Here is a 22,411-nt window from a genome sequence, read left to right as displayed (position 1 = left end):
TTTTATTTTCTTTTCACGGATTAAAATGTTACACAATCAATTTTTTTAATTATAATTTTAATATTTTGCAAAAGTAGATAAGAATTTTAAAATTCCTACCTTATATAGTCATGATGAGAGAGACACATAGCAATAAGTGCAATTAATAAGGTAACTGCAATCTCAATAAAAATAGTTTTATTTTATGGTATATATATAGAGAATAAATTGGTTTGAAAAATTGGCGCAATAAATGAAAATTGACAGGAGTGGAGTGAGTGAAAGAAAGCTCGAAGCCGTTTTTGGAATTTGGGGTAGGCGTAGGACGGGCAGGCGCACCGTTCGGGCAGCTCTCAAAAACACTGCACACAGCACACGCCCGAAAAGAGAAACACAACACAACACCAGATAACATCTCTATCTCTCTCTCTCTCTCTCTCTCACCCCACACAACACAGCTGAGGAGAGAGAAACTGCAGAGGACAGGCAAGCGAGGCAGAGGGTTCTTGGGGGAAGGGAGTGAAAAGTTGCAGTGAAATAGTAAATGGGGAGGAGGAATTTGTAGCTCAAAGTCTCAACAGAGAGAGCTCAAAAGGGGGGCCAGAAGAAAATGGAAAAAAGAAACGAAAATATTTAATCTTTTGTAGTGATGATGAGATCGGGTGGTGTTTTGGAGCATAGGGTTTGTGGGGTTTTGGGTAAATGAGTGTGCTTTTTCTTGGATCTAAGAGGGGTATTTGTTTATTATTCTTGTGTGGCTGTGTATATATACATAGATAAATCTGTATGTATAGGTGAGGATGATGGGGGTGCACAGAGACGCCTTGGTTTCATTGGTAGTGTGGCTGATCCTGGTGGTTCATCCATTTAGGCTTATTGTTGCTAACATGGAAGGTGCTTTTTTGTTTCCCCATCCTTTTCTTTTCTCTGTGTGTTTGCTGAATTGTTGAGAACTTGGCTTTAATTTTTCAATTGTTCTTGTCAATTCTATGCTTCTGAGGTTACTTCTGAAATGGGTACTCTAAATTTCAGGTGTTTGTTACCAAAAATTGAATCTTTTGTTTGAAAAATGAAATGAGAATGTGTGTAAGTGTGAGTTTGGAAGGTGATTGATCCGTATCGTTGGATTGTTCAAATCGGTATTAACAATAAGCTGGCCATAGTTAAGATTTGAGTAAACGCTCAAGAAGCAGCTTGGATTAATGCACTTCTTGTCCCTTTTATTTCCTGGTTTTTCAATGAATGTGCTTCAGTGCTATTGCAACTACTTATATATTATGAATGAAATTAATCGCAATTGCATTAACGCTTCATGGTTGTGTATGAGCAGGTGATGCTTTGCACAGCCTAAGGACCAACTTACAAGATCCTAACAATGTATTGCAGAGTTGGGACCCTACCCTTGTCAATCCTTGTACATGGTTTCATGTTACTTGCAACAACGATAACAGTGTTATAAGAGTGTAAGAATTGCTCCCCTGGACTGCAATTTTATGTATTCATGGTTCGGTTTTACTAATGAGTGAGTGCATTAACTTTGGAAATTGTGATTTTTCTGGAGTCCTTATTTGTATCTAATACTTTTACAGTGATCTGGGAAATGCTGCTTTATCAGGTCAATTAGTTCCTCAACTTGGCTTGCTGAAGAATTTGCAGTACTTGTATGTCCAATGCTCTTAAATCTTTCTGCAACTTTGATCTTATCTTCCTGGTTTAATGAGGTTTTATGCGCGTCTCACATTTTCCCAGTGAATGTTATTTGCATCATATATCTATACTTGGAACTAGTTACAAAATAAATAAAGAAAAATGTACACTTAAACACTAGAAATAAGAAACTCTTTGCCCTATGCAAAGTTCTTCTCTGTATTTGGATGCTGATCTGTTGGAACAAAGGAACGTTTTAGATTTGATGAGATATGAAACCAATAGTTTTTTTGGTGGGTTTTTTGACAGGGAACTTTACAGCAATAACATAAGTGGGCCAATTCCCAGTGATCTTGGAAATCTGACAAATCTGGTGAGCTTGGATCTCTACTTGAACAGTTTCACTGGCCCTATTCCGGATTCCTTAGGCAAGCTGTCGAAACTTCGCTTCCTGTATGTAGATTCATCCTTTGCTTCAAATCCTTGTCGAAATTTTTTTTTTAGTACTATATAAAGTGACGTGATGTCTTGTAAAAAAGTGATAGGTTGTTTATTTTCACCTTTGTCTTTGCTAAAATGCTACCCTAAAGTTTAATACAGTTTTTCCTTGTGATGTTTGTGCATGGATAGCCGGCTCAACAACAACAGCCTAACAGGTTCCATTCCCATGCCACTAACTAATATCACGGCACTACAAGTCTTGTGAGTACACTAGTTGATTGCCCGTTTCTACATTTGAAATCACTCTCTATTCTGTTCTTTGCTTTTCATTTTCCTCAGAACTTAAGTTCTCAGACAATATGGTTTTACTTTCAGGGATCTGTCAAACAATCGTCTCTCTGGTCCAGTTCCAGATAATGGTTCTTTTTCCCTCTTCACGCCCATTAGGTATGTTTCTAATAAGTTTAGCTGACATTTCTTTGTATTGTGGCTTAATAACTGCAACTGATATAGCTGATCTATGAATGTACAGTTTTGCTAATAACTTGAATCTTTGTGGGCCGGTAACTGGACGCCCTTGCCCAGGATCTCCTCCATTTTCTCCACCTCCGCCATTTGTTCCACCACCTCCAATTTCTGCTCCAGGTAACTGTCCCAAATGTCGTTGGTAACATGTATTTGTTATTCTTGCTTGATTGACCAATCTGTATAATCATGTAGGGAGTCACCCATTTCAGCATAAATAGTTTTAAGCAGCTAAAATAATATCTGTTTGTTAAGAGTTCCACATTGATAAAATAAGAGAGAATATATGAGTTTATAAGGCCATGTGTTAGACTAGCTAATTGGTTGGGTTCAATCTTTTAAGTGACCCTAGCCCAATCTTAGTTTATAACATGGTATCAGAGCCAGTTCATGTAGAATCCATTTTAACTTCTATGTTACCTGAAACATCAGGTGGAAATACCATAACTGGAGCTATTGCGGGAGGGGTAGCTGCAGGTGCTGCTTTACTCTTTGCTGCCCCCGCCATTGCTTTTGCATGGTGGCGTCGCAGAAAGCCACAAGAGTTTTTCTTTGATGTTCCAGGTTAGTAGTTGACCCAACGGATTCCTGCTTCAATTTTCTTCTCTTTTATGGCTCCCACTCCCTTCCTGCCATTAAAGGTAGAAAAAAGAGATCTTTCTAGCCTTTCAAATTGTAAACCTGTCATATACTTTGTATATACTTTGCAGCCGAGGAAGATCCTGAAGTTCACTTGGGACAGCTTAAAAGGTTCTCTCTTAGAGAGCTACAGGTTGCGACTGATAGCTTTAGCAACAAAAACATTCTGGGCAGGGGTGGATTTGGTAAAGTGTACAAGGGACGGCTTGCAGATGGGTCTTTGGTGGCTGTAAAACGATTGAAAGAGGAGCGCACACCTGGCGGAGAGCTTCAATTTCAAACAGAAGTTGAGATGATTAGCATGGCGGTCCATAGAAATCTCCTTCGATTGCGTGGCTTTTGTATGACACCAACTGAGCGGCTTCTTGTTTATCCCTATATGGCCAATGGAAGCGTTGCATCATGCTTGAGAGGTGATACCTACCGACAATTACTTTTTTTTTTTTTTTTTTTTTTTTTAAATTAAAATATAAATTTCTTGCTTGTAGAACGGCCAACGGATGAAGCACCACTTGATTGGCCAACAAGGAAGCGCATTGCTTTGGGGTCCGCCAGGGGACTGTCATATTTGCACGATCATTGTGATCCGAAGATAATTCATCGCGATGTGAAAGCTGCAAACATACTATTAGATGAAGAGTTTGAGGCTGTTGTGGGAGACTTTGGTTTGGCGAAACTTATGGATTATAAGGACACTCATGTAACGACAGCTGTACGTGGCACGATCGGGCATATAGCTCCAGAGTACCTATCCACCGGGAAGTCTTCAGAAAAAACCGATGTTTTTGGATACGGGATCATGCTTCTAGAGCTTATCACCGGACAAAGAGCCTTTGATCTTGCTCGCCTTGCAAATGACGATGATGTTATGTTGCTTGACTGGGTATGCAAATTCGCTACTGTCTTTCCCGCTTCCATTATGCTTTCGTTTTATGATACCATAAGGACAATATTCTCATTTTTATCTCTTTGCTCCAGGTGAAAGGACTACTTAAAGAGAAGAAACTGGAAATGCTGGTCGATCCCGATCTCCAGACCAATTACGTCGAGGCTGAGGTGGAGCAGCTAATCCAGGTTGCGTTGCTTTGTACGCAAAGCAATCCAATGGAACGCCCCAAGATGTCGGAAGTAGTGAGGATGTTGGAAGGTGACGGGTTGGCCGAGAGATGGGACGAGTGGCAGAAGGTAGAAGTTCTTCGCCAGGAGGTCGAACTAGCGCCTCACCCCGGCTCGGATTGGATTGTAGACTCGACAGAAAACTTACATGCAGTTGAATTATCTGGTCCTAGGTGACCTCCGATTAACTGAAAAAACCAAAAAAAAAAAAGGGATTTGTTAGGACTTGTGATTTTTTGTTGTTTTGTTTTTGTGATAAGCTTCTTCTTCCCTGTCATTTATGATGAGAATAGGCAATTAGAAGTCCTCTTGTAAGCCCTCTCCGAAGTATATTCCTTGGTTTTTTTTTATGTGCATATGAATTTGTTGTACTTATAAACATTTTAAAAATCCACGTCACGGAAATTGCACATATATTGATTATTGGGAAAATGACATATTTAGTCTCTGAGTTATATTCTAGGTATAGATTCTGTCTCTCAAGTCTAGTCTATTGTTGTTGAAGTGACAATTTTGGTCATTTTCGTTGTTGAAGTGACCGTTTTGGTCATTATCATGCTTGGTCCTTGATTATATGCTTCTAAACCATTCAACATAACTTTTCCCCACTGGACAGGTCCTTTCATGTAACCAACAATCCCTTTCTTTCCAGCTACTTGGTACTATTTTATTTCAGACAACAACGTTGAGAAACAAACCCAACATCAGGATAATAATGAGTGTTTAGGATAGCCAAGAAAGCATGTGTGGAGTAGGTAGAAACATGGTTTTTATCGATCATTCAGTTCTTGGATAGGATGTACCAAACTAATGAAATTGATGGATGCCCTTTTGTGTTTATTCTAGTACAAATGAATGAATTCATGGCAGACAAAAAAATCCGAAAACGTCCACATCACTACTCACCTGAGCCCTGTGATGTAAACTAGTTGGGGTATGAGAAGTGTGATTCGTCGTCAATGGAAGGTACTCTCTGAAGCTCGTGATACTTGTGATCCTGACCGAGAATATGATCCTGTCGATGCATCATCATAAGAAGGATGCAGAGTTACAGAATGGGTTTTCTAGATGGTCAGCCTTCTGTGTATCCGCGTGGAATGGGTTCTCATCAGGGCTTACTGGAACCTCGTCGTTCTGTTTCTTTGTAAGTTCGCTAATTCGGAGTTGCGCCAGGCTAGCTGCAGAGCGAGCAGCTGCAGCTGCAGATTCGGCACTCTCAGCAGCCGCCTGAGCAGCAGCAAAAACATCCTGCAAATCTACAATGGTTTCCATTTGGGCTTCTGAAATGGATTTCGGTGGATTACTTTGCTCCAAAGAAGATTTCGGTGGGGGAAACATGAATGGCAAGAACTTTTCGCCTTCCTTCTGACACTCGGTAACAGATTTTCCCAGCAAAACTTCCCCATACTCCATTTTTGGTTTATTTGATGCTATTTCATTACCTCCAGGATTTTTTCCCACTTCTCGGACTTCTGGAGGATCTAAAAACTCGAACTCATCATCAGGTTCGGACTGTTTACCAGGGACTTCTTTCGAAACAGAAGAAGACGCAGAGTACATTATTGACTCGTCACATTTTGTCTCGGGAAGTGGAAGCTTGTACCCACTGACAAATTGCGTTGGTCCGTTCTACAAGAAACAGAACCACAATCAAGGTTACAAACGTTAAACATAAAGCCGAAATGGGATGGTCAAAGATAAAGCATACAAGTAGATCTTCACGAGGTTTCGACAATTCAGTTTCAGAAGCACTTGGATCCCACTCTAGTTCATGTTCCAAAGCAATTTCCTTTAGCAGCTTGAGTTTCACATCGGGGCCAGGAGCTCGAGCAGATAATAGCGCTATTAACTGCAAATACGCAGTAATAAAAACACCTTTAAAAAGCATGATAACGAGTAATCAGAATGTGTATAACCTGGCGATTGACACCACAGTCGGGCATCAGTTCAGCAGCAGCAGCCACAAATTTTTTCCCGTATTTTCCAGCAAACAACATTCGAACTTGCATCAACTCTGTAACATCTGCACATCTCGGTGCAGCAAAACATATACTGGAAATCGCTTCTTTCAAATCCAGAGGGCATTCCCTGGAACAATTGATTCAGTTCTATAAGACATACAAATTAAGTATTCGCTGAAAGGCAATTAGTACAAGAAGACATGAAAATGGTGTTGAGGAACACAATAGAAACTCGTTTTCTCCATGAAAGTAAAGTCCAGAAAACCAAATCTTTACCTCTGAGCCTCAATGATTGGAATACGAGTGGATATAAGTTCACAAAATAATTCAATTATCTCCTGGGCAGCCATCATTTTCTCTTCTCTTATAATATGCTCTACCTGAAATAAAACAAAAAAAAACACCTCAATGAACTGTTTGACTTATGATCATTTCACTCTCGAAATGGAAATATATAACCACAAAAAGAATCATGTTTTTTACCCGAATCCGAGCCGTAGCTTCTTGACCAGTTTCAAGGAGTTTTGCTATTTCTCTGCGTATCTGCTTCATCTGAATCTCTCTCCGGTTCCTTAGAAGCTTAATTCGAGGAATCGCCAGTTTCAATAAGGTTTTACTGTAAATCAAAATGCATAACTGCCATCACTCACAACTCGAAGTGAAAAATCACATTCTAATACACACATTCAAAACCCTGTTCAGTAATTTCAATCAGTTCTTACAAAAAATCGAAATGCAAATCAAAACCTGTTCCGCATATAATATTCAAATTAAAATTCACATAAAAATTGTGAATTATGGAAAAACAAAAAACAAAAAAAGCTGAAATTTTGCGGGAAAAAAATAAGAAACGGTTACCATTGGGCTGCTTTAAACCCTTTGTTGAAGAAGGAATCCATCATTGACATCTAGACTCTCTATCTCAGGCGCCAACTCGCAGCAGAATCTGAATATCTGATCAATAAAATTATATATGTATATATCAGAAATACGAAAGTTCACTGTTCACTGCAAATGGCGCGTAGAATATTCCAACCGACGAGGATGACGATACGAGATTAAGCGGTCAGTGATCTGGTTTCCTTATGGTTTAAGGATTGTATCATTGTAGTAGTTAATTATGATAAAATTAAGATAATTATTTCATCTCAGAATTTGTAGGAGATCGTTACTAATTTCACATACACATAATTATCTGATTTCTCTTTATTTCATTTCTATTTTTTTCAAGGGAATCATATTTGTGATAGCCATTCATCCATTCTTGTAACATAATTCCCTTCCCAAAAGTTAAATCTTCAATTCTGATTGAACATGTAGGAGGATGTAAATTATGGTAAGAAAATAAATTGTAATTTAATAAAAAATAATTTAAATAAAATATAATTTCAAATTACATTGTTGATAAAGAAAAATAAAATTATTAAAAAAAAAATAAAGAAGTGACATAAATATTAAAATGTCGTACCAATAATATTGTTCCATAATAATAACAATCAGGGGTAATTTAATTATTTTCTACTTTTTTTCCTTTCCCTGCCACTGAATTGTAATTCTCAAAAGATTGAATCCATGTTTGCTCAGACATTTATACGTCGCTGCAATGGCGGCTGCCGGGACTTCAGGGCTACCTACTCTACAACTACAAATGCAGCCGGAACTTCTCCCGCCGCTACCAAATTCTTGCCGGAGTATCTCACGAACTCACTGGGATTCTCGCGACAAGAATCCGCGTCTTTAGCCGCCAAGGTAACCCGCTTTGCATCCACAACAAAACCCAAATTGGTTGTAGATTTCTTGAAAAAAATGGGCCTTGATTCGACCCAGATAAGGAAATGTGTTTCCAGATTCCCCAAATTGCTGTACATCGACGTTGACAAAACCCTAAACCCCAAACTCCAGTGTCTCCAACAACAACTCGGGCTGTCCGGGTCGGACCTGTCGGATATGATTGAAAAAGGTCCAAAATTTCTTGAAAGGGGATTAGATTCCAACCTCAAACCCATCCTAGATTTTCTCAAACAAGTATTTGGGAACAATGAGGATGTTCGTACAATCATAAAGATTTATCCTTGGTTACTAAGCATCACTTGTCAGGCTATGCAGGAAAACTTTTCCTATTTTCAGAAGCTAGGGTTTTCAAATGAGAAGATCAAATGGTTTATAGCTAGGAGACCAAATGCATTGCAGTTTCCTCCTCAATGGTTTGAGGAAAGGGTGAATATGCTGGAGAAAGACTTCAGCATTCCCCGCGATTCCCGTATGTTCTTCTATGGAATGTATGCAATAACCTCTGTAAGCAAGTCATCAATGGACAAGAAAATGGCAGTGTTTAGGAGTTTTGGGTGGTCTGACTCAGATATAGTCACTATGTTTCATCATCAACCGTTTTACTTTACACTCTCCGAGGCTAATATCAGAAAGAAATTGGATTATTTCATGAACCAACTAGGGTACAAACCGGATTTTTTGTCCACGCGTTCTCTTTTCACATATAGTTTGGAGAAGAGAGTATTGCCAAGGGTGAATGTGTTGAACACCTTGAAGGAGAAGAAGCTGGTTGTGAAAACTCATTGTCTTTATAGCATTATTTGCCTCACAGAATTGAAGTTCGAAAAGATGTTTCTGCTGCCCTATAAAGATGTGGTACCTGACATGTATGAATCATACCAGGGAAGGTTGGGGAGGTAGTAGTAAATTTCTGGATTTCTGGATTTCTGGGTAACCTTCTTCCCAATGAGGTGATGATCATTGTAGTCTTTAATACCAGGTTGTAATGCGAGACCATAAGAGCATTTATAGGTTTGATTACTATGAGGAATTTGATATGAAATAACCATCATATTTGAAAGCCAATGCTGTTTTGGTCTTTGAATTTGATGAAAAATGTGTGTGTTCTCAGCTTAGGATTGTCAAGACATCATTTCCGGGAATAAACTCAACCAAAATACCTTTATAATCTAGTCACATTAACAATTTTAGGTAAGAATCCACAAATTTAATTCTCGACTCAAAAATAATATTTGTTTTTTTTTTTCTTTATATGATATATTAGTGTTTATAAATTGATCGAATTTATCATAAGTTAAAAAAATTATGGTCCTGTTTGGTAAAAAATTGGCCTATAGGCCAAGTTTGGTTTATTTGACCATTATTAATTGTTTGATTTAGTTAAAATATCAATATAGATGTTTGGTTAATTAGCTTTTTGCAACTCCAAAAGGTTAAAATTCGAAAAGGTACTCCAAGCAACTTTTTCAATTAGCTTTTTGAGAAAAGAAATTATACCAAACAGCTATCAGCAAACAGCTAATTTACCAAACATTTTTCTAAAATCAACTAATGTTATCAGCTATTTATACCATCTAATTAAACACAATCAGCTAACAGTTATCAGCTAACAGCCATTTTACTAAACAGGGCATATATTTTTTGTGATGGTATATAGAAAATAATGGATGTCTAATCCCTTTTATTCATAAGGTATAAGTTGGTAAATTAAAAGAGGGTATTAAAAATATAACAAAACAGGGTTGAACTCAGCGCCTTTGCGGCACACTTCAAAGATGATGTTTGTTCAGACATTTGGGCGTCGCTGCAATGGCGGGCACCGGGAGGTGTTCTTCTCGTTCTTCATCTCCAGATCTCCCTACTCGACAACTGCAGCCGAGACTTCGACGGCTTTCTTGCCGGAGTATCTCGCAGGCACGCTCGGATTCTCCCGAGAAGAATCGATCTCTGCAGCCGCCAAGGTAACCTGCTATACATCCACAACAAAGCCGGCTTTAGTTGTAGATTATCTGAAAAAATTGGGTCTTGATTCGACCCAGATACGGAAATGCATTTCCAAATACCCCAAATTGCTATACTTCGACGTTGACAAAAACCTAGACCCCAAACTCCAGTGTCTTCAGGAGGTCGGGTTCTCCGGCTCGGATCTCGCCGATGTAATTGCGAGAGGCGCGCAATTTCTTGAGAGGGGATTGGATACCAATCTCAAACCAAATATGGCTTTTCTTAAACTAGTATTTGGTAATAATGAGGATGTGCGCAAGGTAATAAAGAATTATCCTGCGATGCTTCGTACTAGCTGTCAGATTATGCAGGATAATGTTTCCTATTTTCAGAAGCTTGGCTTTTCTAATGAGAGGATTAAGTGGTATATATCTAGGAAACCAATGGCTTTGAGGTTTCCTCTTCAATGGTTTGAGGAGAGGGTGCATATGCTGGAAAAGGATTTTGGGATTCCTCGTGAATCGCCTATGTTCTTCTATGGAATGTATGCAATGGCTTCAGCAAGCAAATCGTCAATGGAGAAAAAATTTGCAGTTTTTAGGAGTTTTGGATGGGCTGACTCGGATATAATTACTATGTTTCAGCACCAACCTTTTTACTTCACGCTCTCTGAGGCCAATATACAGAAGAAACTAGATTATTTCATGAACAAAATAGGTTACACACCGGATTTTTTGTCCACTCGTTCTGCTCTTACCTATAGTTTGGAGAAAAGAGTATTGCCAAGGGTTGACGTCTTGAACACTTTGAAGGAGAAGAAGCTGTCCGTGAAAAATCATTGTCTTTATAGCATTATATGCTTCACAGAAGCCAAGTTTGAAAAGCTGTTTCTGCTGCCCTATAAAGATGTGGTGCCTGAGCTATATGGATCATACAAGAGAAGGGTGGTTCGATAGTAAACTTTGGGCGACTTTCTTTCCAATGAGGTGATGATCATTATATTGTATTCTTTAATATTCAGTTTGTCATGTCAGATCATAAGCGCATTTCTATTTTTGGTTCCTGTCTTGGATTAATATTATTCTGAAGAATTTGATACAAAAAACCATCAAATTTGAAAGTCACAGGCTCACAGTTTTTTGTTCTTTGACTAAGTTTCCACTTCATGACTATCAATGGTGAAAGAGAAAAAACTAGGCTTATCAATGGGGAAAGAGAGAGAAAAAGGATACAATATTAGTTGGTTGGCACATCAATTTTTCATACTCAATGTCATGATAGCATATTTGGTTGCTAACCCCTGTAAATGCATCTCATTTTCTTCACATATAGTCATTCTATGTTTACATGAAATTTGAGATATATCCAGCTTTCGTTTTCTGCATTTGGAGTCTTTAATCAATTGACATTCCATTTTTGCTTATAATTTCTTGGGGCAGGGCAGCTGCACTGTTTTAAAAGTAATGCAATTGCCTCCTCTGCATCGTAATTGAGAGTGTAACTGGAGTGGACAAAAAATCCGGTTAGTAATCGTATGGCCTCTTTCTTTTTAAAATAATATACTTTAAGGACATGAGTTTTGAGGTTATGGAGCAGTTCTCACTGTGTAATTCATTGCTCAAACATTTCTCACCTTTAAAGAAATTATTTAATGACTCAAATTGAAACTTGTCTGTTGAATTTCTAAGGTTGGTATGTTTTTCTCTAAAATACCTCAATTCCACTTCAGTCATTTCTCCTATTTTATTAAAGCTGGATTTCATTTTTTATGTTCTGATTTTTTGCAAAGCATAAGATATATGTAGGCTGCATTTACACTCTTGTGTAAAATGGCCAAAAGATTTCAATTTGTATATATAGAGACATTTCAGCAGGTAATAAGTGAATTTGTCTTGGTTGTCCTCTTGTATCGTTGCAGTGTTTGGAGAAAAGAGTAGCCAAGGCGTAGAGTGTAGAGCTATCTGAAGGAAAAAGATAATTGCCTTTGCAACTTGTCGGTGCTTACAAAATCAAAGTTTGAAGACATGTTTTTGCTTTGGTCAAGGATATCTTGCGTTATATCTTCCCCGTGAATCACACAAGAAGAGAGTGAGAAGTGTAGTACCTCTCATGGAACTTTGTTTTGCTTGGGGTGGGTGGGATAAAGTCTTTGTTCTTCCTTCTGAAGATATTTGAATCATCATTTATATTTTTTGTTTGCCGAAAGTGAACTAACTTATTGTAAGAAAATTGAGGTGGGAGGTGAGAGGCACCATGATTTCAAAGTCATTGCTTTCTTAATGTGCAATAAGAAATCTTTAGTAGTTACAAGCTAGCTTCAATGTTGATCCTGATTTACTTTTCTGCAGGTTTTTTGTTCTTTGGTTCAACTTATTAAGTTTTCAAGGCATTTTAATTCAAATGAATCAAACTCAAATTCGTTGTGACATGCCCTTCAAAGTATTTTAATTTGTTGTTGAATTCTAAGGTAGTGATGCCCTTAGGTTTGTCTCAGTGGTTGGTTAGTAGGGTGTGGTGGGCAGCCCGACGTCTCAAGTTCGAATGGATCTGGATCAAACTCATATTTACCTCGGGGCAGTCAAGTCTCTCAATGATGAAACTTCAAGCTTCAACCTTCCCTAAATTACAGTATAATATGATGACAAGCTAATAAATTTTACCACCAAAAGAGAAGATTAGAACTGAAAATCGGAATGACCATATCTTTCCCTACTCAATCCCTTACAAATAATTGGAGTTGAAGGGAGAATGTGAAATATAGATGCCTATGCATCAACATTCAATTACAAGGAACATTTCAGGAGTTTTCCCATAAGAACTGGAACAAGTGAACGATGAAAGAACCGAATTCATGGACTTTCATCTTTGCACATTTCAAGAGTTTTCCAATGTACAATGCAACTTTCATCTTCCATGTACAATAAACAGACAAGTATACCCCCAAGCAACGTTTAAAGTATAGCGGCTATAACAGGGTGGTGTATATTCTACAAGCTTTTATCATCCTCCTCTTCAAGCTCAAGTCCCTCTGCTGCCAGCAGCTGGTTAATCAACCTTTTCTTCTCCTCTTCTGCTTTTCTTCGCATTATATCCCTTTTCCGTAACACAAGTGTATGCCGCCTCAAAGTAGTGTTAACATTTTCCAATGATGCCTTCCTCTCTTTCTCCAGTATTTTCCTCTCCTCTTCAGGATCCATCTGAAAGTTCACTTTTTATATACTTTTTTTTATTTGTGACATTCACACAAGTTGCTTGAGATTCAAAAATATTAATCACAAGTAGTGATGAAAGTACTAGTGCTGGAGTAAGCTTAGAAAGTTTCGGTGCAAAGAATGCATAGAGTTTATAATATACTATATGATGCCAAGGTAATCTTATACCTTTGATCGTGCAAGGCGGCGTGCTTTAAGATTCAATTCACGCTGCTGCTGTTCAGCCCATGCTGCAATAGCCATATCACCCCGTTGGTCAAATGCTTTCCGCTTTTTAATAAGCCATTCCATCCATGCTTGGGATGCCTGAAAATATAATACGTAGATGAAAACAGCAAGAAACATCCTTCAGTACTTCATTTCCCTTAAATTATTATCAGGTTATACGCCTCCAGCCATCTCAGGGCGACATATCTATGATTAGAAAAAGGGGGAAATGATTGGATATTGTTTCTGTTATCTCAAGTGGCATATTATTTTCAGAGGTCAAGAGTTCAATCCACTTACCCATGGACGTGTACTAATATCACCTAAACTAGAATTTTTTAAAATTGACTCCTTAACATATCATAACTTAATATGCATTCCAAATTTCTAACTCAAGTACAGATGTTCAACAAGAAACAAATTCTAGATGATTTTTGCAGTATTTGTTGTACCCTAATCCAGATTGATAAAAACAAAAAAAAATTATCAACCTTAACAAGTTTATAAACTCACCTTCATAGGGTTCACCCGATTTTCTTTGTCATATTGCCTTCGTTGTTCTTTATCTAGCAGCAACTCATAAGCAGCTTGAATCTTAATAAATCGTGTTTCAGCAGTTTCCCCCTCTTCAAGAGTCCCACTGCCATCATAAACTTGAAAGAATATAATAACTAAATAAGTTTCAGCTATAAGATTTATAATCATACAAAACTTTTTTTTTTTAATTAAAAAAAAGGGAAAAGGTTAAGCAGAAACCATCTGGATGGTAGAACTTCACCAAACGTCTGTATGCCACCTTTATTTGCTCTTCATCTGCATCTCCTTCCAACTCTGCATTGAAAAATTGTGAAATGCATAAAAATTGGTAGTGATGTCATTCAAAGAATCATAGTCTTAAGAAAGGTCGCTACAAATTTTACAACTATCTGCACGACATGTTCCCAAGTGCCTTGTTTTCTGCTACTTCGATTGGTGATTTTTTTTTTTTTTTTTTTTTTTTCTGTTTTACTAAAATCTTTTCTAAGTAATAAATTCCTAACAAATTAAACACAAAAAAAAAAAATAAATAAAATTGTTAGAGAACAAGAGAATTGCAATACCGAGGGTTTCGTAAGGGGATTTGGAGTTGTTCCAATTGTATGAATTAGTAGCTATGCTCTTCCTCTGCCGCCTATTCACTCCATCCCAGGGCTCAATTCTCCTGGACGAATCGAACCACGTCGAGAACGCCGGCGGCTTTGTGCTCCATCGAGGTCCGGGGCTAGGGATCCGAACCGGAACGCGAACCGTCGATTTGACCAACAGTCCTCTGCAGCAACAGGTGATTGAAGAGAAAACTGCATGAGGTCTACAAATTGCCCTCAGATTGCTCATATTTCTTCCCTAATCTCTTCTCTGCGGTTGAATACTTGAATTTCAGCTCAATTTTTTTTCTGAAAATCTTTAATCTTTTCTACCTGTATTCTTGGAATCGGTGAGGATAATACGGTAGTGATTAGTGAAGGTAGTCGGTTCGATCGAACGACGAAGAGACAGAAATCAATATTTTTCCCTATTCTAATAATTTTTCCTTTATTTTTATTTTTATTTTTCTGTTTTTTCCTCCCAATTTTGTGGACGGTTTATTCCGTTGATTTTTGGAGGGAAATATGCGAATGACAATCATACCCCTCCCTTCTCTCCGTAAGTCGGAAACTATTCCTTGAGTCGATTCTCCTCTGATCTTTTGCCCATTGTTCGTGAAAAGGACAAGTTCGTCAAAGTAACTATCATTTTGTTCTTACTTACATTGAAAATATAACGTAAATAAATATTACTCCGTACATATATAGTTATTTCTTAGTTTTTTAGACCAAACAAAATTTGTTGTACGACGAGAAAAACAACAACTCTATTCAATAGTATATATGTGATAACTCTGTTCATGTGTAATATCCTGCAAATTATAATAAAGAGGTAAATTGAACTAGGAATTAAGAAGTAGGACAGAAGATGATCATTAAACACGATTATATTTGATCTCTGCAAATGATACTAAAGATAATTATTGTAGGCCTAAGGAGACTACTTATACAAGATCTGTGATCTTGATACTTCCTCTTGACTATATTCACATGATAAATTCAAATCCATCATGCATATATATATGGTTAAAATTACATTCTCTCTCACAACATATATATATATATATATATATATATATATATATATACATCCCATACATTACCAGCGCAGCAGAAGAAAGCAGCATACATAAACTACAGACGTATGGCAGCTTGAGTAGAGTTCAACAGCAGTCAAGCGTAGTTTCGCGAGGGCGAGCTGCCCAGAGTGAACTTAGACTGCGGAGGCGCTGAAAATACTCCCCAAATGCAAGCAGGCCCCGAGCTGCCTGGTGGGTCGTTAGAATGCGAGACATCTGCAGCAGTGTCTGCTGCCGAAGGTGATCCGCCTGCACGTTTTTAGACAAATTAAAGCAACAACAATTATATTGCAGGTCATGGTTTTGATGAGATATGGTTAGTTTTAACTCTTATGTTTTTTTTGGTGGACGGAAGTCAGTTAAGGGTCAAGTTTAGCACCAAGTAGCTAGATGATTGTTAGACGGAGGCCTGGAGGGCCATGTCCAGCACTCGCCTTTTGAAAATGTTGTGTTTTTACTAACTTTTGGGGTAGCTGTAACTGGTAAGGACTTGATTCTAATTAATAAGTGGTATTAGAGCCAGGTCATGGGGCTGTGTTAGGGGAATTGTTGCGCAGAGGCTGGTGAAGGGTCAAGTTTAGTACTAGGTGACTAGGAAATTGTTGGAGGGCCATGTCTAGCACCTGCCTCTCGAAAATGTTGTGCCTGACTACTAGCTATAACATTTGGCATAGTAGTAAGGTTTGATTCTAACAAGTGGCATCAAAGCTGTGCAGTTAAGATTGGGTGCTGGGGAGTTGTTGGGTGGAGGCCGGTGAAGAGCGAAGTCCAGCACCAGTAGGCTTGCTACTAGCTATAGTTTTTGGCGTAGTGGTAAGCGCTTGATTCTAATATTATTTATTTATTTATTGAAATGGATACCTGGTTGACAAAACTTTCCAGTGCTTCTAACTTCTCGATGGCAGATGCCATCTGAGTGCTGTAAGTTCCTGCTCCAGTGGTTATAAGTGTCATGTTTTGGGAGAGAGTCTGCTGGAGTTTATCCATTCCTTGGGTGAGAGCATCCTCGGCCTGTTGGCAGCAATGTCGCAGGTTATTAACATTCAAGCGTTGTTGTTCAGACAATTGCCCGAGTTGTGGCAGTACCACCTGCAAAAAAATCAAGAATTTCCTATGAATTGATTCAGATATCTGGTTTGAGAAGAAACCTTGTGATCTGTACATACTTTTATCATTTCTGATGGCCGGAATCCTCCAATCCAGAGATAAAAGCGCTCGACTGGAGTTCTCCATGCTCCGGATATCAAGTAGAAGACATCAGCTTTTGCCACTTCAACTTTCATCCGGAAGAGATCACAGTAGTGGCTTAAGACACTCTGCACTAGCACCTCCAGTTCCATATCATTCGTCGGGGCCTGCAGAATGTTTCTGAGCTCCGAGGTTTTCTTCTGATGCTCTTCGATCCAGTTAGTATAATCCAGCTCGAATGCAGCAATTCCTTCATATAAATGACTAGAAAGCATTAGTTTTGAGGATAAGCAAAAACAGTATATATATGACTGATAGCGTGATCTCTATTATTACCTGGATTTAATGTCGCGCATAGCCCTATGCTACTACTCGCACCAAACATACATATTCCCTGCAATTAGTTATATTTCAGATGATAGTTCTTTGGTGAATGAGCAATATGCAGTCTTTTAGGAAACAGAAATATGCAGCTATGCAAACCTGACCTGTTGCCTGGCTTTCTCGAGCTCCAATTCAAGCTGTGCTAACTTCAAACGGCTCGTTTCCAGTTGCTGAACATAAGCCTGTACGGAGAAAGTGTTAATAAGTGAATCAATGGTGAAGTTCTTGAATATCTGCAGAAGTGTCTGGTTACCTTTTTCCTCAAACGACTTTTTCTAGCAGCTTCACGGTTCTGCGCTAAACGCCTTTGTGCCTGCAGTTTACATTGAAATATACTCAGGTTTCCATTTTTTCCATTTATTGGTCAAATACAAGATTTAAACCATCCAATTTGGCAGTTTGGTTTTTGCAGATTATGTTATCACCTTATCTGTAAGGCCCTTTCCTGCCTGATTATCCCCTGAGGGAGAAGGTATTGCAGATTCGTTATACTTGTAATCGAACTACATTTGAAGTGAAAAAGGACGAATCAGACAGCTGTGAATCGCAATAACTCAAATTTTAGCAGCTTCAAGGTGAGAAAAAAATACCTTATTATCATCTGTCCTTTCATTTGCCTGTGTGACCATACATCCACCTGTGCTGGGGATCATATCACCTCTCAGTGTCTCCTCCCACATTCTCATCGGGTGGAAAGGCTCATACAAACCCATCCTCGTGGGGGCAAATTGGCTCGTTGAAGGAATGTTCATGGCCTGATAGGACACCATCTGCACAGTTTAAAAGCGACGATAAGAAACTGGGGAAGCTGGAGAAACGTTTCGAGTAACAAGCAAGAAAGTATACACATCCTGGAACTATGATTGGAACGATCTTCGAAAATACATAGAGGAAACAGCAGGAGTAAGATATCAGACTATCACTATCAGTGTCAAATGTTAGCTAGCAGAGAAACCTCAGTTTGAGACCATTGATATACAAGTTTGTTTGCCACTAGAATCATCGTCTAAGCCCGAGATTCTCCCTCATCATTCCAAGACCTTTCCCCCTCTATTCAATATACGTGACATCTTTTAAAGGAAAAGTAATTCATATAATGGAGAAACAGAAGAAATCTAGCGACGTGAATTCACTGACAAGATGTGCAGGTTGCTTTTAACATGTGATGCAAGACAGGTGTGTCGAGATGTCGTGTAGACTATATTCCGGTGAGAAGATCAACAAGCCAATGTAAGCATATACAGATTAACTAGGGAGCTAGGGATATTCTCCATTTTAAGAGGATACCAGAGGTGAAGAAATGGTTCTAATGCAAATATCGCTCAAAGGATGATATTGTATTTGACAAGTTCTATTCTGTTTCTGGGGAAACACTACACATCTCTGAAGCCAATCATCAAACACAAAGTGGTCAATCTGGGAATTTTTCAAGATGATCAACCCATGTATATAATGCATTCAAATACACACTGGCAAACAAGTCCAATCATATATACTCAAAGGTACCCAACAGAAAGAATCATAAGACACGAAAACATACATTCATGAGCTGAAAACAGATGAAGAAAACAACCTTTTCAGTAGCTAGTTCAAGGGTTGAATTGAAATGAGGTGTTTATGTGAGTATTGTAGCTTCTGCAAATCAGGATTGGCCCTTTGATTCCAGATTTCAAGTTGCAAAACTGATAATTATGTTTGCAGAAACATTCATGGAATCATGGTAATGAAAGATACAAGGAAAGAGTGATAGCACTGCAATATGGGCAAATTTAACCTAGTTGGCTCTAGGAGGAAACAAAAATGTGTTAGCAAAAAATGACAAATAAACATCCATTTATTTCAAGAAAGATAAAGAACTAAAGAATTGAAGTTGACTGACTTGCTTTTTGAATGCTTCTTCTACTGTTAAGCTTTTTATCAATTACCATTATATTACATATAAAAATATGTAGTGGTATTATCTATTCACTTTGTACTGCTGCTAGTTCATTATAATTGTATGCACCACCCTTGGACAAACTGCAAAACAACTCTTTCATAACTACCTAACCTTAAATTTGTACCATACTATCACCACTACCTAGCTAACAACTTTGTCACTAGGCTATAATCCTTTTTTTTTTTTTAATGCATTAGGTATCCCAGCTTACGCTAATTAATCATAACTCTCCACAGTCTCTGCCCAAAAACCGCTGGAGGAGGTAAATCGCGAGTCGCCTTATCAGTAGATGATTAACCCTTATCATTGAAACCAACGTCAACTCAACTAAGAACGTCCTGTTAAATTTCCTTTATTTTAAGAACCCGAAGCAAAACTAATTGAGTTCTACTACATATACTCGCAAATCTTACTCCCTCAATTTTACTTCCTTCGGACTCTGATAAGCTATTTTTTTACATGTGGATCTCAATACAAGTGTATCTACATCAAGATTTTGTGTGTAGGAGTAAAAGTTGGGAATACGTATTTTCCAAATTAATTACTTAGGCTAAAGATAATTATGGGATTGGCAAGTCACAATCATATGTAGATTAAAAGTACAACCATTAATTACTGCCACTTGAAAGCTAAAACAATCAACTGAAAGTACTTGGCATGGTGGAGGGTACTACACATAAAAGGCAATTCCAAAAGATAAATATGGAAATGACAGAAATTGACCATTATGGTCTCTGATTTTCCATTTATTTTACATCAAATCCCAAAAAAGAAAAAGAAAAAAAAAAAGATTGAATTTATTGGGTAATCAGACATAAGCATGGGCCTCATTCCAGCAAAATTAAAGCATCCAACCATTGGATTACACGTTTCTTAATTCTTTGGTGTAAAGAGGCTCAGCTCCAGGTGATAAAGTTGCACTACTGCTAGTGCTACTTGTGCTTAAAAACTATCATAATCTCTTTATTTCACTGTACTTAGATCAAAAGTACAAAAAAACATCTCATCATATACAAATTTAAGTAGTTATATTTCTTTTAATTTAATAGTCAATTCTAAATAACTTTAAACTAACATATATACCTGTAATCAATCAAGAACCCACCCAAAAAAAAATCTTTACTAACAAGAAGAAAGAAAGCTTAGTAGTTAAGATACGTAGCTTAAACGCTAAGATACAAGACATGAAAGTGAGAACTCACAGAACAACTTTCTTAATTAGCTTAGGTTTAAGAAAAATTTGGTCTCGATCTCGGTCCCCTTGTTAGTTAATGTTATATGTAATATTGGTGGGAAGCTAATTCTAAATTAAACCAGAAAAGGAGCAACAAGATTCCAAACAGGTTTTTCTTCTTCTTTTAGTGATCATCATTCACCAATTGTATTGATGATGATTAAATGAAAGTGGAAAACACTGTTGCATGCATTGATGCAGTGGTAATTGGCCAACAGAATTTGATTCTTTCTGTCATACTCGATTGGTGAAGAAATTAATAAGCTGTGCAAGCGATTCTGCTGATGTCTACTCTACACACACACACACATATATATAGCCATATAGGTCCATAATTAGGTGTAAATTGACCTTTAACGTGCAAACATGCGAACTTCTGAAGGATTGCATTGCATTTACTACATAATTGCACCGCACCCGGATACGATTGCACCCCAAGGTCCTCCAGCATGTCTGCGAACCGTAACGATGCAATTATGTAGTAGTTGCGGTGCAATCCTTCATAAGTTCGCAGGTTAAGATTGTTTTCACCTTATTTGATATATATATGAAAATGATGAACTTGGAGGCCCCTAGCCAAGTTGATTGGTCGTTGGCTTAGTAACTAGAAGGCTTTTAAGTTCAATTCCCAAGTCCGAGAGGCTCTTATTGATCGATCTTCTTGGTTAGAGTCAATCAACACGGGTATTGGCAATGCAGTGCATTTAGGATTTAGCTGTAAAAATTGCACTATATAATGTTAAAAATTGCATTCTCGAAGACTCGAAGTTATAGAAATCACCGTATTTGTTTTCTCAAATCCGTTAAATTTTTCTGAATGAATAATTGAGATTGATTTTTAATTTTCTTTTTGAGAATATATATATATATATATATATATATATATATATATATATATATTGTAGATGAGAGAGCTCATTGAAAGGTAGATAACTAACGTGCTAGATTATGTCCTCTGCTAGGGGTTCATAGCAAAAGATTGATGGCTCTGATTCTCAAAAGTGAACCCACAATCTTGTTCACAAACAGTTGCACCTGTGACCTGTCAAGTGTAAAACATTGACTAAGGTACCAATAATCTCTCTATCCATAACCAAAAGAGACAGTTCCTTGCCTTGAGATTGGGTCTTTGATTCTTACCAGGACAATATTTTAATGTGGTCGGGTAGTCTTTTACGTACATTTTGATATAGTTTTTAGGTATTTTTTATGAATATTTTCATCTTAAGACATTATTAAGACTTACCTTATTAGCACGTATATATTGAATAAATTTTTTTTTGAAGCTATTAAAGTGAAAGTTAAACCTAAATATGGTATTAATGATAATAGATTTCATTCATGATACAGTCTTTTTCCTTTTCTTTCTTGACCAATAAAAGTGCTTCAATTATATGAGCAACATTGCAACAAAACCCATTACTCATGCATGCATCTTTAATTTCTTTAGGGGAAACATTTTTTTTTCTTTTGTATTTATCTATTTATTTTATTTTTGGTTCGTTTATGTCGTCCCTTTTTTCCATTTTCCCTATCATAACCTACCTCATCTTTTTATAAGCCAATTATCCAAACTTAAATACAATCATTCATTTATTGTATATCATAACCTTATCTTTTTATAAGCCAATATAATTATCCAAACTTAAATACAATTATATCGAATTTGAATTGTAAAACTTAAATCAAGTCCCGTAAAATAAATTGGAGAAACAAAATGAGATGGATGGAGTATTAATTAGTTTCATGAAAAGATATAACACTAATAAATAACATTTTAAAAGTAATACAATAAATTATAGTACTAAATAGTTAAATATCATATCGTTTAATTGAAATAATAATAAAATATATTATATCCAAAATCTAAAATATAATGTTCTTAAATTTCAACAATATAATCATCTTATTAGCATCTCTATAACAAAACACAAACTTCAACTCGAGTTTATCGAAAGATAGGTCGGCAAATACAACATTCCACTTTTATTTTTTTATTTG

At 37.3% G+C, this 22,411-nt stretch overlaps 6 protein-coding genes across 11 annotated transcripts; 3 read left to right on the top strand and 3 right to left on the bottom strand.

The window, feature by feature from the left end:
• The first annotated feature begins 323 nt into the window (after positions 1-323).
• Positions 324-4,774, top strand: LOC109170603 (somatic embryogenesis receptor kinase 2). Its single transcript, XM_019319795.1, has 11 exons — positions 324-873; positions 1,310-1,442; positions 1,569-1,640; positions 1,936-2,079; positions 2,257-2,328; positions 2,443-2,514; positions 2,600-2,712; positions 3,025-3,156; positions 3,303-3,644; positions 3,720-4,114; positions 4,210-4,774. The coding sequence occupies exons 1-11, from the start codon at positions 780-782 to the stop codon at positions 4,522-4,524; spliced, it is 1,884 nt and encodes a 627-aa protein (XP_019175340.1). The 5' UTR covers positions 324-779; the 3' UTR covers positions 4,525-4,774.
• A 193-nt stretch (positions 4,775-4,967) lies between these two features.
• On the bottom strand, positions 4,968-7,334 carry LOC109170604. Its single transcript, XM_019319796.1, has 6 exons — positions 7,167-7,334; positions 6,792-6,924; positions 6,585-6,688; positions 6,264-6,435; positions 6,056-6,196; positions 4,968-5,976 (listed from the first exon to the last, which is right to left on the bottom strand). Exons 1-6 carry the CDS (start codon positions 7,214-7,216, stop codon positions 5,377-5,379), a joined length of 1,200 nt encoding a protein of 399 aa, XP_019175341.1. The 5' UTR covers positions 7,217-7,334; the 3' UTR covers positions 4,968-5,376.
• A 546-nt stretch (positions 7,335-7,880) lies between these two features.
• Positions 7,881-8,999, top strand: LOC109169811 (transcription termination factor MTERF5, chloroplastic-like). Its single transcript, XM_019318703.1, has one exon. It carries the CDS (start codon positions 7,881-7,883, stop codon positions 8,997-8,999), a length of 1,119 nt encoding a protein of 372 aa, XP_019174248.1.
• An 830-nt stretch (positions 9,000-9,829) lies between these two features.
• Positions 9,830-12,383, top strand: LOC109169676 (transcription termination factor MTERF4, chloroplastic-like). Of its 3 annotated transcripts, none has more exons than XR_002052281.1 (3): positions 9,830-11,029; positions 11,488-11,565; positions 11,962-12,383. XR_002052281.1 is itself a non-coding variant. In XM_019318539.1 (2 exons), exon 1 carries the CDS (start codon positions 9,875-9,877, stop codon positions 10,997-10,999), a length of 1,125 nt encoding a protein of 374 aa, XP_019174084.1. In that variant the 5' UTR covers positions 9,831-9,874; the 3' UTR covers positions 11,000-11,029; positions 11,962-12,383. The 3 variants fall into 3 exon arrangements, 1 of the variants encoding a protein (XP_019174084.1); XR_002052280.1 differs by having other exon boundaries at positions 11,483-11,565; XM_019318539.1 differs by lacking the exon at positions 11,488-11,565 and having other exon boundaries at positions 9,831-11,029.
• Positions 12,384-12,718: 335 nt separating this feature from the next.
• Positions 12,719-15,054, bottom strand: LOC109169702 (dnaJ homolog subfamily C member 8). Its single transcript, XM_019318582.1, has 5 exons — positions 14,563-15,054; positions 14,219-14,293; positions 13,976-14,115; positions 13,424-13,561; positions 12,719-13,240 (listed from the first exon to the last, which is right to left on the bottom strand). The coding sequence occupies exons 1-5, from the start codon at positions 14,834-14,836 to the stop codon at positions 13,031-13,033; spliced, it is 837 nt and encodes a 278-aa protein (XP_019174127.1). The 5' UTR covers positions 14,837-15,054; the 3' UTR covers positions 12,719-13,030.
• A 407-nt stretch (positions 15,055-15,461) lies between these two features.
• Positions 15,462-19,114, bottom strand: LOC109169712 (transcription factor TGA7-like). Of its 4 annotated transcripts, none has more exons than XM_019318595.1 (9): positions 18,811-19,114; positions 17,828-18,007; positions 17,663-17,740; positions 17,491-17,550; positions 17,342-17,419; positions 17,190-17,247; positions 16,832-17,103; positions 16,527-16,754; positions 15,462-15,914 (listed from the first exon to the last, which is right to left on the bottom strand). In XM_019318595.1, the coding sequence occupies exons 2-9, from the start codon at positions 18,005-18,007 to the stop codon at positions 15,750-15,752; spliced, it is 1,119 nt and encodes a 372-aa protein (XP_019174140.1). In that variant the 5' UTR covers positions 18,811-19,114; the 3' UTR covers positions 15,462-15,749. The 4 variants fall into 4 exon arrangements, with proteins under 4 accessions (XP_019174140.1, XP_019174139.1, XP_019174138.1 ...); XM_019318594.1 differs by having other exon boundaries at positions 18,778-19,056; XM_019318593.1 differs by lacking the exon at positions 18,811-19,114 and adding an exon at positions 18,193-18,301.
• Positions 19,115-22,411: the final 3,297 nt, after the last annotated feature.

This window comes from Ipomoea nil, unplaced genomic scaffold (genome assembly GCF_001879475.1).
Source record: "Ipomoea nil cultivar Tokyo-kokei standard unplaced genomic scaffold, Asagao_1.1 scaffold3321, whole genome shotgun sequence".
Classification (NCBI taxonomy): Eukaryota; Viridiplantae; Streptophyta; class Magnoliopsida; order Solanales; family Convolvulaceae; genus Ipomoea; species Ipomoea nil.
Note: the sequence above shows the minus strand (reverse complement) of the source record. Positions and strands in the feature narration are given on the sequence as shown.